This window comes from Harpia harpyja, chromosome 7, assembly GCF_026419915.1.
Source record: "Harpia harpyja isolate bHarHar1 chromosome 7, bHarHar1 primary haplotype, whole genome shotgun sequence".
In the NCBI taxonomy this organism is placed as follows: Eukaryota; Metazoa; Chordata; class Aves; order Accipitriformes; family Accipitridae; genus Harpia; species Harpia harpyja.
The window spans coordinates 48332096-48348947 of record NC_068946.1 but is presented as its reverse complement, the minus strand read 5'-3'; the positions used below and the strand labels follow the sequence as shown (position 1 = coordinate 48348947).

The 16852-nt window shown below is 37.4% G+C and overlaps 1 protein-coding gene across 2 annotated transcripts in view; it reads left to right on the top strand.

Annotated features, from left to right (window-relative positions):
* The window catches only part of DPP10 (dipeptidyl peptidase like 10), a 564677-nt gene that overhangs the window by 321130 nt on the left and 226695 nt on the right, over positions 1–16852 (top strand). For both annotated transcript variants that reach the window (XM_052792375.1, XM_052792374.1), the window contains exons 2-3: positions 3488–3602; positions 10765–10860. In XM_052792375.1, coding sequence (XP_052648335.1) covers positions 3488–3602; positions 10765–10860 — 211 coding nt within the window. The remainder of the gene's footprint in view (positions 1–3487; positions 3603–10764; positions 10861–16852) is intronic.

Here is a 16852-nt window from a genome sequence, read left to right as displayed (position 1 = left end):
AAATATATTATTGTTGAAGAACAGCAGCTTACTCTATTTTAAAACTGTCTCGGGTATAGTCCAAGAGTTGCACTGGTTAACATCAAGGAAGTTGATTGGATGTCCTTGATACTGGTTGTACTATGAATTCACCTTATTATAGTAATTTTTCTAATATTTCATCAAATCTTTTTTGTTAGTGTATGTTAACTTCACAAACGTCTTACCAGAATGTTGTCATTCAGTATTGAAACATCATCATGACCTTTTAATAACTTCTAATAATTTGGAACAACTCATAAATTTTATCAAAATATTAAAACCAAGTACTTAATTCTTATTCAGAGATAAGTCCTTTCTATGCCAGTCTCCAAGATTTGCAGCTAGCTGGAAGCCCCCTTCTTGCCCACTGTGGGTACCAGTAAGCTTTGTATGCTCAGTACTAGATTTACCCATTTGATATTCTCCTTGCAAAAATTTTCAGAAGTATTTAAAATGGAGCTTTATTTTTAGAAACTGAATATTCATGGCTGCAGAGAAGAACCTTCTGAATAATGAGGACTTGGTACATTTTTTTATAGGCTATGGTACGTTCATGAAGTTGTCCAGCTTCTGTTGTTTTAAGTCAGTCCTTTGGAACAGGGTTTCACAATTCTCTGAGGATAACTACTGTTTTCTCACCACCACTTGCTTATATGAGCTGCTAGTTCTTCTGTTACAATTGGACTCTGTTAAGTGTCATATGAATAAAGTTTATACTGTTATGTTTAGAATAAGTTTATATTTTCTAGACTGTGCTATTAATATTAAAATAATTCTTACTTAAGGGAAAAAATAGTTTGGATCTGAGTTTACATGCAGGAGATAGAAGTTTTGTATTTCTGTGAAAAGGCTGGGGATCCTTGCGATGTCAGTGTGGCCAGGGCTGTCCAGAAGGGATTGAACCATGCAATCCTCATATCCTAGGGATCACCAAAGGGGCTTGTGAAGCCATCATGCAGGCCTTGAAGACCAACCATCTTTAAGGCTAGTCAGGAACTTGCTGTGGTAATCAGTATTTAATGAGGTGGGAGTGAATCAGAAGGAGCTGGAGAAAATGAGGGGAGCAGGTAGGTTTGCAAGGGGTTGGGGAACCGGGGCAATGGGATAGGGAAAGGAGGCAGACGCCAGGAGTTCCTGCTTACACCATTTTTTTTCCCTCTGCCTGTGGAAGACAGGAGTCCTAAACTTTAGTAAAAAAATTACAGGCATCAAAGATGCGTTGTTGGTTATGGTAATCGGGCTTCTCTGCATGGTGGTCCCCAGGAAAGCTGCACAGAGTCCAGTCTGAGAGGGGCTGCCCGCTAATGCTGTGCTGCAACTGACCTCAATAATTTCCTTCTATGTGCTATAATTGAACATCATCCATTACCTGCCATTCAGTCAGTATCAACACCAAAGGGGAGATTTGTGTAATAATAAGAAAGTACAATTACTCTTACAGCCACTGGGAGGGAAGGATGGAGAGCAGCCCGGGCTGGCTGGTGGCCATTTACCACGAGGCCCGAGCTGGCTTCAGCTGTGGGGAGGGGAAGGCTAACACCTGGCAGGTGAGGGAGCTGGTCCCCTGAAGACCAGCTGTGGCCTAGGATTTAAACTGAGTAGACAGACTGGCTACTTTTCCCCTTCGGTGAGGCTAAAAATCTCTAAAATGAGCAAGGTCAGCTGGACCCAGGCCAGGCAGGAGGATGGGGTCCAGTGGGCAGCAGCCATGTTGGGCTGGCAGGGGGCTCTTTGCTGGGAGCTGTGGCAGGCTGAGGGCTCCTGTGGGACTTCCCCTGTGGGATTGCTTAGAGAGCGTGTAGGGGAATTCCCCTGACATTTCCTGGAGAGAAACTGTCTTTTACAGGTGGTAGTGAACAGGTGAGGTGTTAAAAAAAAAAAAAAAGACACTGTTAGAGATGCTGTTCTGGGTGGTGTATAGTGTTGAGCTGAGAAAGCACAAGAACATTATCATTTTCTGTTGTTAAAACATCTCCATTTCTCACTCATTTATAATTCAGAAAACCAAAATGAAATAATCTGTGTGTGAAAAAATATTAATATGCCTTGGGAAGCTTATAAAACATAGTAGGAGGTGTTTTCCTGTGCCTTAGTCCTCCCCATAGAACAAGATGGCTGAGGTGGTAGTATTGCTCCCATTCCTTTGGTCTGGCAGAAAGGGGAGAGAGAGAAGAATATCCTTGCTATATATTTGAAAGATTAACAAACCCAGGATTGCAAATCAAATAGGAGGCACTCCAAGTAATCTCTCATCTTTTGTGGCAGTCGCTCCCTATGTATTCAGTGGAGAGGGTGGCCTTGCAGGGCTTTGCTGAGGCACATTATGGCAGCAGGTCCTGGGAGGGGGAGAGAGGCTTTTATGTGGTGGTGTCTTCAAGGGCAAGTGTGGGCTAAAGCCCACATTTTTTTACCCCACCTGGTATTTAGTTGGAGCTTAGTGAAAGCTTGTGCAGACCATGAAGCACTTGTGTAATGTAACTCAACTTTGTAAGCAGGCTGAAGTGGGATCTTCTGAGAAGTCCCTCCCAGGTTTCTTTTCATAGAGAGTCTTGCTGCAGCAATTTAATTCTGAGGTAGTACAGGCATGGGTAATTGTGGCAGGGAAACATCTATGCTTGCCAGCTATAGATAGAAAAAATAATGTTTTCTGTGAGAGAAAGTTAGGATTGTATGAAACAATTGTCGTACCGTTTTTGTCATTCCGTTGCTAGATGTTTACATGTTGCTTGGGTCAAACTGTACCATGAACGCAGGCAATGCATTGCTGCTATTGACAAACCTCAATGGCGTCTGGCTGGAGTTAATAGGAGTTAAACATGTAACCACAGAGAATGCAGGTTTAAGTGTACTAGTAGTTACAGAAGCATTCGTTTAACATTTGTTATAAGCTACTGTTTGTTTTTTATGAGTAATAGGGGAGCAGTTTACAGTTGAACTACTGTGTAGAAAAGAAGAGCTGTGTGGCTTCGGATGGAATACTTGGAGCCTCAGGCAGTTTTGTAAATGTTTTCTATTACAAATAAGTTTAATAGTGTACATTAAAAAAGATGTGTATTTAAACCTTTATCGTCCATACCACGTTAGGTGGAATTACAGTAAATTGCTGCATTTCATTTCTGTAATTATCTTATAAACTGCTAGTTGATATTGTCCTGAAGTTTATGCTCAGCACATTTTAACACCAGTCGTATTTTGGACAGCTTGTATAAGCTCATTTGATTGTCTCTTAGGAGTATAAAATTACATATATATTTAAAAAAAAAAAAGCGATCTGTTAAAAAAGCATAAGAATTAACACACCTTTGGATGACTGTGTGTACTATTGAGAGGGGAGGGATCATGATCACCTCCCATACTGTGATTATGAGTATGCACAGAGCAATTTTCCTATCACTAATAGTTCTAGAAATATATGATTATGAAACATGGTCTTTTCCTTTTATTTTATTTTTTTCCATTCCTGTAGGAACTTGGAAGTAACAGCCCTCCGCAGAGGAACTGGAAGGGAATTGCTATTGCGCTGCTGGTGATTCTAGTTGTTTGTTCACTCATCACTATGTCTGTCATTCTTTTAACCCCAGGTAACCTACTTCTTTATTTTATCTTACTGAAGGTGTATGATTCATAATGCAGTTATTAAAATTACATATAAATGTTAAAGTAAGCATTTTTAAATTCTGGCTACTATAAATTTGGTGCCTGTAGGGACTCAGGAGTTACCGGAGGCCTTGTGGAGCAGAAGCATTTGGCTTTGGCAGTAGGTCCTTAGGATTGTGTCAGCCTTGAGATGGCTACAAGCAATCCTCATTAGCCTCAGCAGGTGTGAGCTGACATTAAGATTTTGTCACTTGTGTCTTGGTGTAATTTTAGATTCACAGATGAGCTAAGAGAAAGCTGTATGTCAAGGAAAACTAATACTGAGAATGAAACTTCTCACTGAACCAGAAGCATGCATCTTTCATATGTACATGCATAAGCTTCTTCCCTTTTATTTCTCTCAAAAACAAAGAGAGGGGAAATTACTTAATGGTTCATTTGCAAGAAAAAGGGGGGGAAGGGCAAGTAGAAGACAAGAAAAGCAATTGAACATATAAAATAATTATGCTTAATTTTTTTTTTTCTTCCTAATTTGATCTGAGTTATTTTTCTAAAGATTTTCTTTTTACTGCTGGGGTAGCAACCATTTAATCATGTCTAGGAAACTAAGAGAAGGAAACACTGTACAACTTTTAAAGAAAAAATATATTTTAATTATTTTTGTCAGATTTGAAGTTATAATGTAAAGTACCTGATTTGGATGGCATGCCTACATAGTAAATATTGGTCTGCAGATGTTCTGCTCTGTAAGTGGCCTGTTCATGTAAACCAAAACATTAACAAAGTGCTTTTTAGTTAAATAATGGTTCCAGACAATTTGGCCACTGGATGAAATTATCAAGGGAAGCTGGGTGGGTCTGTGCATGAGCAAGTACAGTAGTAGACTGCTGCTGCTTGAAAGGAAGATGGTGAGCCTGAATGGAAAAGGATCAAAAAGCTTTGCTTGTCAGAGGGAACAAGACAGCTGGAGAGCAAGTATGTAGGAATACTACAGACTATTCTGCTTCCTCTGTTTTGCATAAATATCTACTGCATACACATGGTGCTGTCCAAGGAATGATAAAGAAATGACTGTTTGCTTATTTCCACTTAGAGCATTTTGAGAAAAATAAAAGCAAAGTTGTGCTGCTGTAGTCTCAGTGTATAGGAGTTTCTTTAGGGACCAATAAAAACAGACATTGAGGGCAAATGGTGGTGTATCCTGGTACAGTTTAAGACAAAAGACTGTTTTTCTTTTCAAGGAGAGGTAACTATCTTTTTAAGGCTTGCAAAATCTCAAAAGTGTTATGCTGGAACTCACAATAATAAACATCATTTCTGGCTTTTATATCTATATAGAATTATTAATGATGTAAAAATGTAAATTGAAGTCTTTGAAGGCACTCGTGGAAAAAAGAATAGGCAACCTAGGGAAATGTTAATTTTTTTTTTAATATGTTAAAAAAGCTCAGTGAATTACAACATCTCTGAGGCTGTTTCAAAATCCAGAGAGCTTGCTTGAAAACTTGATGTAAGCTGGGACCTACATTTCAGTTCAAGTCATGCGAGTGAAAACTAGTTCTGTCAGCTCAGATGCTCTAAGATACCCCATAGAGACTGCAGAGCTTGATATAAATAAAAACCTTTTTCCCAAAATGATCTAGGTGTGTAAAACTGGGGTTTCTTGCAGGTTGGAAATGCTTACCAAAGAAAGCTTTGGAGGTCCATTGTAGGACAGCTACTTCCCCTATTTTGATCCTAATCAGTGCTGTTCCCCCTTCACTTTCATGATTAGTTAATATGTTTTTGGAAGAAAATATTCTGATACTCTGCTGCTTTGCTGGCAGATACTAAGCACCGTAGCTGAAGTTATCTATCTGGTCTTGAAGATATGCAAGATCACTTTGGGATGTCTAGCATTTGAGGGGAGGAAAAACTTGGAGACTCTCTCACCGATCTGGCTATTGCAAGGTGCTCAGTTCTAAGGTGCTACCAATCTGTTATTATAAATGCTTGGGTTTGCAAATTCATTTCACAAAATATAATAGAGCTGAATTAAGATGTTCAGTGCAGTAGTGAGAATTTTTTCCTACATTACCTTGGGAGAGTTCATTTCTAACACTACTTTGAGCATCAGAGACTTCTCTCCTTATTTAGTTCTGCCTGTACTGAAGGGTGCTTTTTAGTTTTCATATAAATTCCCCTAAACACTGTACATCATGCTGCTTCTTTTTATGGAGATGATAATAATTTCAGCTGGTCGTTGCTCAGAAGCCTGATTGTTTTGTTGAAAGTTTTGTGGAGGCAAAAGTGTATTTACTGATAAAGACAAATCCAACAGAAATGATCTCTTTTGCCTACAATTATTTATACATTGCTTCGTCCACAATATAAGAAAGTCTTAGGTCCGTGTACACTTTAACAGTTGTCATTTGACTTCCCTCAAACTTTGAGCAACAGTTTTCCTGCCTTTAATAATAGAGGGATCAATGCTTCTGTATGAGATAACATGCTTTTAAAAGAAAATCTCTATGTAAGTTACATGCAAAAGGCTTCAAAGAGGCTTTAGCTTCTGCTTAAAGATACAAGTGGTATTAAAACTAAATGGAAATTCTTGATATATTTTTAGTGTTTTTTATTACATGAAATATAACTTGAATATACAATGCTAAGCAGGAACTGTGTTGAAATAAGAGATGTATTTTGACCTACTAATATCTTGGGTTCTGTTAAAATATGAAATATCTGTGTTGCAATTATGATTGTTGTTTTTGTAAATTGTACCAACAATATTAATAATATTTTGCTCCCTTTTATATTGCTTTTCATCTATGCTAATACTCAGAAACTATAAATGTATTAGTGTTCTCAACAAAGAGATGGAAAAATGGAAGACCAGACCATTTAGTAATCTAAGACATTAGTGGTAGAGTCTGAATGGACTCCTAGTCCAGTAACCTCTTGCTGGAGCTCACCAGCTCTCTGCGAACCTCTGTGGACTAAGGAGTACATGGGGAAGAAAACCCTATCGTGCCCACTGAGTACAAATTGCTACACTGCTCTGTAGCCGGGAGTAGAAGGCTTGCAGGCAAGTATCCCTGCTAGTTTTCTTCACAGTTAGATAAGTGCAATGATAAAGAAAGTGCATGAAGATACCAAAGAATGAGGTTACTCCTGTTAAAGTAAAGGACTGGATTGTGGAAAAACTTCGGAGTTTCAGAGTAGGAGCCTGTCTGTCCTTTGGGGCAATTTAATTATGAATCTAGTGATTTTTGCGTAATATTTGGAGATGATTACTGGAGAAGTATTTAAGAGAGAACAAAAGATGAAAATACCCTGGGAATAATCTTACATATGTAGCTTTCTTTATATTGGGAATTAATGGCCAGTGCAGAGAAAGAAATAGCTGTTTATGAGATGACATCATTTGGTTTGTATGTCAGTATAAACATAACACAGGTATCTTTCTTGTTCTGCTTCTTTTCTATTTCATGTTTTTGAAGTTTCATCACATACCTGCACATACTGAAATATTCATAGGTAGATTTTCTGGGATCAGTGCCTCACTCCTGCCTTCAAATCAGCATCTGTATCTATTTTTCAAATAGATCTATATTTCAAAACTGAGGAATGCTCAATTAGAAGCACTAGCAGCTGAAAGCTTTTATATGAAAAATCACCTAAGAACAGCCTAAGACTTGTACAGTTGTTGCCACCTTTGTACAGGTGTTTTGCCACAACACTTAAGGCTGTTTTTCATTTTGGGAATGACAGTAGTTCTACCTTCATGTTAACTTACAGTTTCTGAAGGTGTGGCAGACTCGAATGCTTTATGTGGGACTCCGTTACTGAGATATTGATGTTAGCATTGAAACTATGCATGCTGATATATGGTAATTACTGTTGAGCAAAGTGGCATGTAACTCTAATCATAGACTCAAAGCAAACTCAGAGTTTGCTTTGCTATCTCTTGATGCAAAAAAAAAAAAAAGAGAGCTTTGCAGAAAAAACTCCTTTAGGGAACATTTAGGTCAGCCAAACTGACAGAAAATGCTTTTTTGAAATTGTTTTGAATAAAATCAAGCTCTCGGAAGAGGATCCATTTGGATTATGTCCAATAGATAAATATTCTGTTTAGAATATTAGGGTTGGGACTGACCCCTCCACACCATCTCTCATACTACTCTTCTACTCTTAAATAAATGGAAAGCAAACTAAAAGTTATTTTTGCTGAAGTGGAGATTCATTACTAGAAGATTCAGGTTTCTGTTCAATGCTGTATAGGCTCCCTGTAACTACTGTAAATTGGCAAACAAGTTCTGATATCTGACTACTTTCTGGCAAGTTGTTTTTCCTTTTTCATGCAAACATAATACAAACTATACTAATTCCCAGTTATTGATATACCTGTTAGCTTGCATACAGTTTACTACTGGTTTTTTTCCACTTTTCAGGCAGCATTTAACATCGAGCCTTCATCCTAATTTCTAGTGTTAAAACATTTTTTTCTACAGAAAAGTCAGTAAGGAGTTTGAGTTAATAATATACTACACTACATCATTATGAGTTTTATTTGCTAAGTTAAAAGGTAAATTTTATGAGGTGTTTAGACTACTTTTAACCTGCAAAAATAATATTCTATAAACTCATGAAAAGTAATGAGGCTAGCTATTTCTACTTTTGCAGTCTTCTAGTTTAGCAAGCACAAACAGGTTTGTCATTTTGAATAAATACATACTAGTTGTTGAACTGTTGTTAGTTTGATGTGTAGTTTAAAAGTAGCCATTTAGTTTTTAACATTTGACTTTGTATCTTTTGTAATCTGTGTTCATTTTCTATACATAATATATATAATTTCAGACTGAAATATAGAAATCTGTGGGAAATAGTGTGAGGACATTGGAAATACGATTCCTTCAAGGAATAATTCAATAAAATTTAAAATGGAAATGAAAAAGAGATAGTAGGCTATTTGGTAATGTGGTAATAAACATGAAGTGGAAAAAGGCAGTCTTTAAAATAAAACAAGTACTTTGTGAAGTACATACTAATTTGTGCTTGTCCTCAAGAAAGATTAACCCAATATAGTGTTTTGAGAGTTCACATGATGTGTTATTCATCTTGCTATATATAAACTAGGCATTTTAGAAACTTAAATTACTATTTTAGAGTCTTTTGATGTCAAATCAACATTTTTCTTATAAATTATACAATATGAGATATTGACAGAGTGGAAAGCTAGTGTCAAGGATTACAAACAAGGCTCTATTTTGGTAATGACTTAGCATTAGAAAAAAAATTACTTTTCAAATATCTAGTAAAGTTGCTTGAAGATGCTTCAAGCAAGATTTTCAGTTTAGAAATGCTAGCAGCAATTTAAAAAGTTACTTTAAAATCCAATTTATATTGAGATTACTTGGCAGGCATGTGAATTAAAAGACAGAGAACAGAGCCAGTGTACCTTTCTTCTCCAATAGCCTTTCTGTACACAGTTGATATATTGTTTTAGTAATTTTTATTAAAGGAGTTAATAAAAAAACCCCCCACAACCTGTGAAAACTAAACTGTCTTGGGTAAGACAATTTTTGGCAACATAACGGCTTGTGTGAGCTCGATTGATACTTGGCAAACTGGCAGGAGATAAGGGGTCACAATAAATAGAAACAGACTCAGGAAAGGTTAGAAGGGGAATCCTTTTGGGATCATAAACAGCATCAGGACCAGGGTATGTTGAATCAGAACAGGTGATGAAAAACAGCTTGTTGAGGGTAGGTAGTCAGCGAGGTTATGGAGGAAGGGGTAAATGGGCATATGAAGAGCCCAGTATTTGATGCTGTTAACTTAGAAGTAGTGTTTTGAAGACAGGGAGTGTATTTGTGGAGCTGAGTAGAGCATATATAACAACATGTGCTTACTTTGAAGATAAAAACTCAGTGTGTGGCAGGAGCAAGAGCTAACAATGTCCCATGATGTGTAAACAGAGGGATTAGGTATAAATCAAGAGAGATAATGTTACTCTGCTGTAAAGCTCTAGTAAGACTGCAAGTGGAATATTGTGTCCCATGCTGGACTTGGAGACTAAAAAAACCCCAAACAGGCTGTTTTGATCCCTGGAAGGTAGGAAGAGGGCAAAAAGCTTATTTAAGGATTAGAACGTTTGTCTTATGAGAGCGGATTTGAACAACTCTGCATGCTTAGCCTTATAAGACATCAAGTGCAAGAAGAGTTGATTACGGTGAGTAAGGGCTTACTGGGGCCCTGCTGAGACCTGGGAGGGAGGCACGTGCAAAATGCAGCAGCGCCGTGGAGTGAGCAGCTGTGATGGCCTTGAGTGTATTGTAAATTTATGATGTGCGTTAAAAAGGAGTTTCTTTTCAATACAGCAAGGATGTACCTTATTAATACTAACTGAAGTGACTGCAGCAGGCAGTGCTGACATTTAAAGTAAAAAAAAAAAAAAAAATCATATTGTTGTTGATTCCAGTAAGCTTTCAGCTGGGCCTCTAATTGAGAAATTTGGCTGAATAAAGACCAATAACGAAACTATGATTGACTTTATTCACTGTGAAGGGGTTGCATTTTCATCTGAAATGTATTACAGGATACGACCTTTACAAAGCACATTTCTTTGTTAAAAATGTGCTGGTAACATATTGGGTTGACATCAAGATAACAAGATTGCTCCTTGACTGCTGTGATTCTAAATACTATTTTTCTGTGGGTCTGTCATCAGTGGCGCTGTTTAATATCAGCAACCTGTAAGGACAAAATCTGACTAACAAAAAGATCCTCTCGTAGAGAAGGTGGATGCCTGACACACTGGAAGGAAAAGCTCCAGTTGTATTGGTTCATAATCAGACTTTTCTTACGGCGTAGGGCTGTGGGAAGGAGCTTTGCTACTACGGTCCCAGTATAATAAATAGTCAAACACTATATCCTTCAGTTGGCCTGTCCATAAGGTACCAGTGCCTAGTTTTCTGAAGCTTTACTGAAGAAAAATGAAACATTTTCTTGTAGTGAAAAAAAGTAAGAGCAAGGTACTGTTATCAATTTTGACAGGACCTTTGAACTATGTATTCTGGTTCTGTAATTCTAATGTTTTGCAAGCTATACTGAATACATTGTTTTTAATAACTATCTAAAATGATCTTGTTATGTTTATTTTAGATGAACTCGCAAATTCATCAGAAACCAGATTGTCCTTGGAAGATCTCTTCAGAAAAGAGTTCATAGTTCATAATCCAGAAGCCAAATGGATTAATGGTAAGTGTATAATCTCTCATGTAATTTGGAACTAGGTAATAATTTTGAGTATTGAATGATATCGCTATCCAGGCACTGAGAAAGAATCAGTTAAAATTTCAAACTCTCTTGAAATTGGCCAGTGTCCCAGTTTTCCTTGTAGTTCTGAATCATGTCTGTTTCATGAATTTTTGAAGTGGCTTTCTAATTTTAAAGCTCCATCTAGTAGAAACTCACTAAAATTTTCTGTTTATGCTACTGACTCAGTTGGAAGCAGTGAGGAATTGTTTTTAAGAACTGGATCTTGTTTATGGATTCACAAAATGATCAATTCAGAAAATTAAATTGTTCTATTAATATCTGAACTTTGGGATTTGAGAACTGATTCTAACTCTCATCTGGAATGGATTCTTAAATATTTCAATATACTTGTACAGCTTAGTCATTTTCTGATGTCTACAAATTGTATTTAATATTCTATTTTATTAAATGATTTATAAATGGTATGCAGATTCCCAAAGAATTACACAGTTTTAATGTAAAAAAGAAAACAGATTCAAACTTTTTTCAACTCATTGAACTCCTTTTCTCTTGATCACATGGGTTGTTCACATTCTTTCTGTTTGCAAGCAATGTACAAGTAACACAATAGTGACCATCTGTTTTGTGCCATTATAGTTGGATCTTTGTATTATTCCAGGTGTTATAATCAAAGGAATAACAATAGGCTTTGTGCAAAATAGAGTATTGTTAAGGAGTGCTCTATGGAAGGTAGGAGTTCGGAAGTCTGGTGACTGCGTATGTAAATTCAGAATAACTTTGCATGGGGAATAATGATTTAATTACATTAATCAACTTTGGCATTCAGTAATAACTAGAACTGGTTTTCATTTGTAGGAAGCTATATGATTGAATTGAATTGTTGCTTTATGATATACTCTAAAGAATGAAATGGACATAACGAGGGTAAGTGTGTGTCAAAAAAAAAGGATTAAAAGGGAGAAAAGTATGGTCAGTATTTTTTTCCAGGACCAGCTCTGGTGTTGAGTTACTTGTTATCCTGTAGTTCAGGGGTAAGAGAGGGGTGTTATTTGTTATCCAGTAGTTTAGGGGTAAGAGAGGGAAGGCTCAATTTAGTTTCCTGCCACTCCCTTTCCCCCAGCTACTCCAATGACCATACAGTTGCTGAGATGCTCTTACTTTCTTCTTTGGACTGGTTTCTGACTGCAGTCAGTGCCAAAAACTCTGGTACTGGGTAAGGCCAGAACAGTGCTGTTGTCAAGAGGAACTGTTTCTTGTGTTTGGGAGAAACCTTTTTTCCAGTTAAGACTGTTCGGCTAATTAAAACCTAAAGCAGTTTTTGATGAATTTGTTGTTATCTGTTAAATTCACAAAGCAACTGCCTTCAACCCCACCCTACTTGAAAAATATTGCTCCTAATTGTCAGTGGATTTGTCAACTCTTATGGATTGAGTTATGGTAAATATTGTTGATACTATAAAACATGTAGTTTATTGTAATTTTTAACTCTGTTTTACGACCTGTGATAAGATAAAAGCTTCTTTCAAGAGTTTTCCAGATGTGGTGAAAAGAAATGTAGAATTTGGTGCTAAACATTTGCTTGGATACAGGTTTCTTTTGTGGTCTTCAAAGTCCATCTTAAGAAACTCATACAATGGAAGATAATTTTACTAGTATCGTGCAAAAAAACGGAAGTTGTAAACAATCTAGTCTAAAAGCTATGAGATTGTATAGTTATGAACTTTGCCATCCATTGAAAATACTACTACAAATACTATTTAATAAAGAAAGGCCCTGTGTTTTAATAGCAGTATAGTTGTACTGATATCCAGTCTTTCTGCAGTGACGGTTTTCTGAGCCAATACAGGAACTCCTAAGCTTGCAGTTAGGTGTTTTCCTGTGTGTATTTGCCAAAGAAGCAATGAAGTCCAGTAGTACCAAAAAAGGGAAAGAATGGACTTTTTTCTTATTAGAGTATGTGTGTGTATGGGAATTGAGGAAATAGTGGGGATAATTAAGGATTTTACTAATTGTTTAGTATTTCTGATAAACACAGAAAAATTATGTATAGGTTTTCTCTTTTTTTTTTTTTTTAATCCATTTTCTTTGAAAATTCCCAGTATGGTCAATGAAATCAGTATCTTAGATAATAAACAAACTGAGTAGGAGTCTTGCAAAGCAGCATTTCTGCTTCCTGCTTCTGTTTTATTTTTAAGACTTAGGATAAGATTATGTTTTCCTTTTTGGCATGGTAACATTGCAGTGGTGGCATTATATGCATGGAGAATGAAATATAGAACTTAATATTCAGCATTCATTACTCTGGAGCTGGAGGGGAGCATTTGGCACTTTCTTTGGATATTGGCAGGGTAAGTGCTTCTGGACTCTGCACAGGAAGATTTTAGCAGAAAATAAGTAGCTACATACTACTAGTTTTTCTCCTCTTGGGATAGAATAATTTGTATCCATCTGAAAGTTTTATCATCTTGACCTCCTGGGAAGGGATGGGAATAGAGATTGAAAAAGTGATTCCTGCTGTAAGCAGTTTCTGCAGGGTCTAGAGCATGTTTTGTAGAAAAATGTCTGATTTAAGGATTTCAAGTGCTAGATGAATCACTGTGTTCTTAGGTAAGGTCTAGTATTTAACTGCTGCCACTTAATGAAACTTTCCATACTGATGTTTGAATTTCTCCTTATTTCTTCCTTGTTTGCAAGTTCTTCCACTACAAAAATCATCCCTATGTGGTTATTTCTAGTCTACTCTTTAAAAAGAAAAGCTCCTACATACAGAAGTCTTTACAGTCCATTTCCTTTTCTGCTTGAAACTAAGTCCACAATTTTATGTGCTTGCCACGAAAGTTAATAATTATGCAAATGTTTAAAGCTGCAGAGGAAATGTTCTTTATCTGAAATAATCAGCTCTTGCCAAAGAAAATAAAAGAAAAATTTCGAGCTAGTTTTAAAAGTAACAAAATATATTCACATTTAATGTAATTTGAAGATGTACCTATGCAGGTATCTTTCAGATTTCCCTCTCCTTTTTTTAGTTCTTTTTTTGTTTTACTTCAAAGGCAAATTTTTTTAAACCTGACTTGGATTTTTGTCTTTTTTTGATAACAATTTACAAAGGAAAGAAAATATGGATGATGGCTAGTATTCTTCTTGAAAATAATAGTTTACTAAGCTTTTTCAATTATAAACCTGATCACTTCAACTGTATTTAAAAGGACATGGTGGAGAGCATACACAACCATCAATCAGTTCAGTCTGTGTTATCTGAAAGGGTGTTTGGTTTCAGAAAGCCTTCCAGTTGCTTGGCATAGTTTTGAAGATGTTAAATGTGAGTACATCTTCCCTTAGCATTATTGATCTTCAGGTTTTCTAATAGGAAGTGAGAATTTAAAATGCTGCCAAGAATAATAAAAGTACTTAAATCTGACAGCACATTGCTACTGATAAGGGCTTTGCATTAGATAGCAAAATGGCTTGGTTTACTTAAGTCTAAGTACAAAACTGCAATGTAGTTTAAAATATCCAGAGTAATTAAATTTAAGAAAGCACTGCCGTTAAACTTGCCCTATGCTTTCCCTTTCCAAAAAACTTGTTAAGAGACTTCGTGTATCTCACATTGCTTCTCTCTTGGATTCTAACCATTTTGCAACAGGGACCAGTCTCTGCTTCAGGTTGGGCGTAGCATCTTGTTTCATGACCGCAGTTTGTTTTACGAACATGTCTCCTGGGTGTTAGTATAGTACAGTTAATGGAAGGTCATGATATGTGATGTATTAGGGCATAGTTCTAAAGTAGCTGTATCAGTGACAACAACTATATCATTGCTCTATTAGTTGTTCATAAACCAATGTATGAATCATTGCTTATCTGCCAATATCGGCAGTATGCAGCTGGATCTTTGAACCATACTGAAGCATTTTTTTCAGGATATTTTCTTCATTTCTCTTAAGTTACTTAGAAACATGTATGCTGGCCTGTGAGAAATACTGAGGGCTCTAAAGGTTTGTAGTCTAATCCTTAGATCTTTGGTGGTGTACTTGCATCTCTCATTATCAGGGACTCTGGCCGTTAATGACCATAAAATTCAAGAATCTTTGCCTTTATTCCTTCTGTGAATATGGGAGTTGCTTGCATTTTTGCTGTTTAGATAATCTTTGCCAACCTTTCCTATATGTGATAGAGTGCGTTGACTCCTTGCTCATATTCTGTCAGATGGGTGTATATAGTCAGCCCAGTTATGATATTTTTCATATATCTGTATGAAGAGTGTCAGAGAAGGACCTGAAGTTTGAATTATGGCCTGCAGCAGGCTGTGACCTGAAATCCTGTCTTGTGCTAAAGCTCAGCAAATCACCTGAATATGTGCGTGTGTGCTTTATGGAGCTGGGAGGGATGTAAGCATCTGCTTAGGATAAAACTTCTGTAAGGTGCTTTGCTGAAATTGTGAGGTGATAAAATAAATATTTCTCTCTTTCTGTCTTGCTTGCCTCTGGAGCAGCTGTCTGTTTCTGTATTCAGTAACCCTTGCAACACTGTGTCACAGGAAGAGTGTAGTGTAAGGTGTATGGCAGGGCAGCATCACATCTCTTCAGGCAAACACAGTCCTGCTGATGCAAAAGCATAGATTCTGGAGTAGTGAGGGAGAGGAGTGGGGAGGTGGCAGAGACTCCCTCCTGTAGCACCCCACACTTTATTGAAAACAGACTTATCTCACAAGCAGCAGCCCTCTCTGTCTTTGGGAGGAAGAGAGAAAATAAGGAAGTCATGGGGAGTCGGAAGCAATATGGGAAGGAAGACTTTGACCCTCGTGGCAAGGGAAAAGACCTGGAGGGGATGAGGTGGCAATTTGTGTTTCAAGAAGGGTTTCCTGCCTCACTGAGAAGCTGCATTTTCTCCACGTATCAACCTTCTCCTTGCCTTTAGCCCTTGTAAACTCCTGTGCCATGTCAGACAGGAGCTGCTGATCAACGGTCTGTGCCTCGAGCAGGCGGCTGCCGGGACGGGCAGCCGTCCCTGGCAAACTGCCGCCTGCCAAACTGGCGGCTGCTGGAGATGGGCGGCCACTGCCCTGTCCCATCCCTGCAGAGGAACAGCAGCTCCCTGCTAAAGCAGGGCTCTGCGTGTCTGTGGAGTGGTGGCAGACGCAGGGAGGCAGTTGGTGCTCACATCCTCTGCTGCAGATGATACAGAAAACCCTAAAATAGTTGGGGATAGTTTTGTCCCTTGGTGTCATCCTGGTGAACACAGTCCTTTTCTTTAACTAATCAGGTTGAGTATAAATGCACCATTTTGATGAGAGATTTCTGGAGGAAACATGTATTTGTACCTCCTTCTTTTGTCGTAAAACCCTGTTTTTGGAATGAGGTTTATCAGTTTGCCCAGCATAAAATTCTAGGTTGTGCCGGCAATCTCAGCAGCTATAACCTGTTTGGATTTAATTTCTAAAGCAAATAATTTTTTCATGCACATGTTTTCAAGGCAAAGACTCTTCAACACTTCACCCCTCCCCCCTTTACAGTTTTAATGTGTTTCTTTGGAGATGATAATAAACCACTCTGTCCCAAGTCAGAAATATTTTCACTCAGCCTTGAGAACAGTATCAAGGCAATAGATGTCTGGTTTTGTTTTAACTCAAGCTCTTGTATTTATTTGTTTTATTTTTGTCTTTATATTGTTTCCAGATTTCCTGTATTAGCTTCAGCAGAGGCATGGCTTTCATTTTCTGAGTAATATTTACAGGTTCTGATGTGGGCATCTTTATTTAGTTTCACACATCAATTTTATCAGCATTGAGGAAAAAAAACGAATGGGTGATGCCCACCCTTTTGAACATCAGTGACACCAAGGGATTGGTTTATGGAGGAAATCCCTGTCCCCACTTCACATTTTATTTTGCAAACATATATTGTGTTTAGTAGAGTCTCTCTTTTCCGTTTTTTAAAAAAATAAAATAATATTAAACCACTTTTGCTTTACAGTT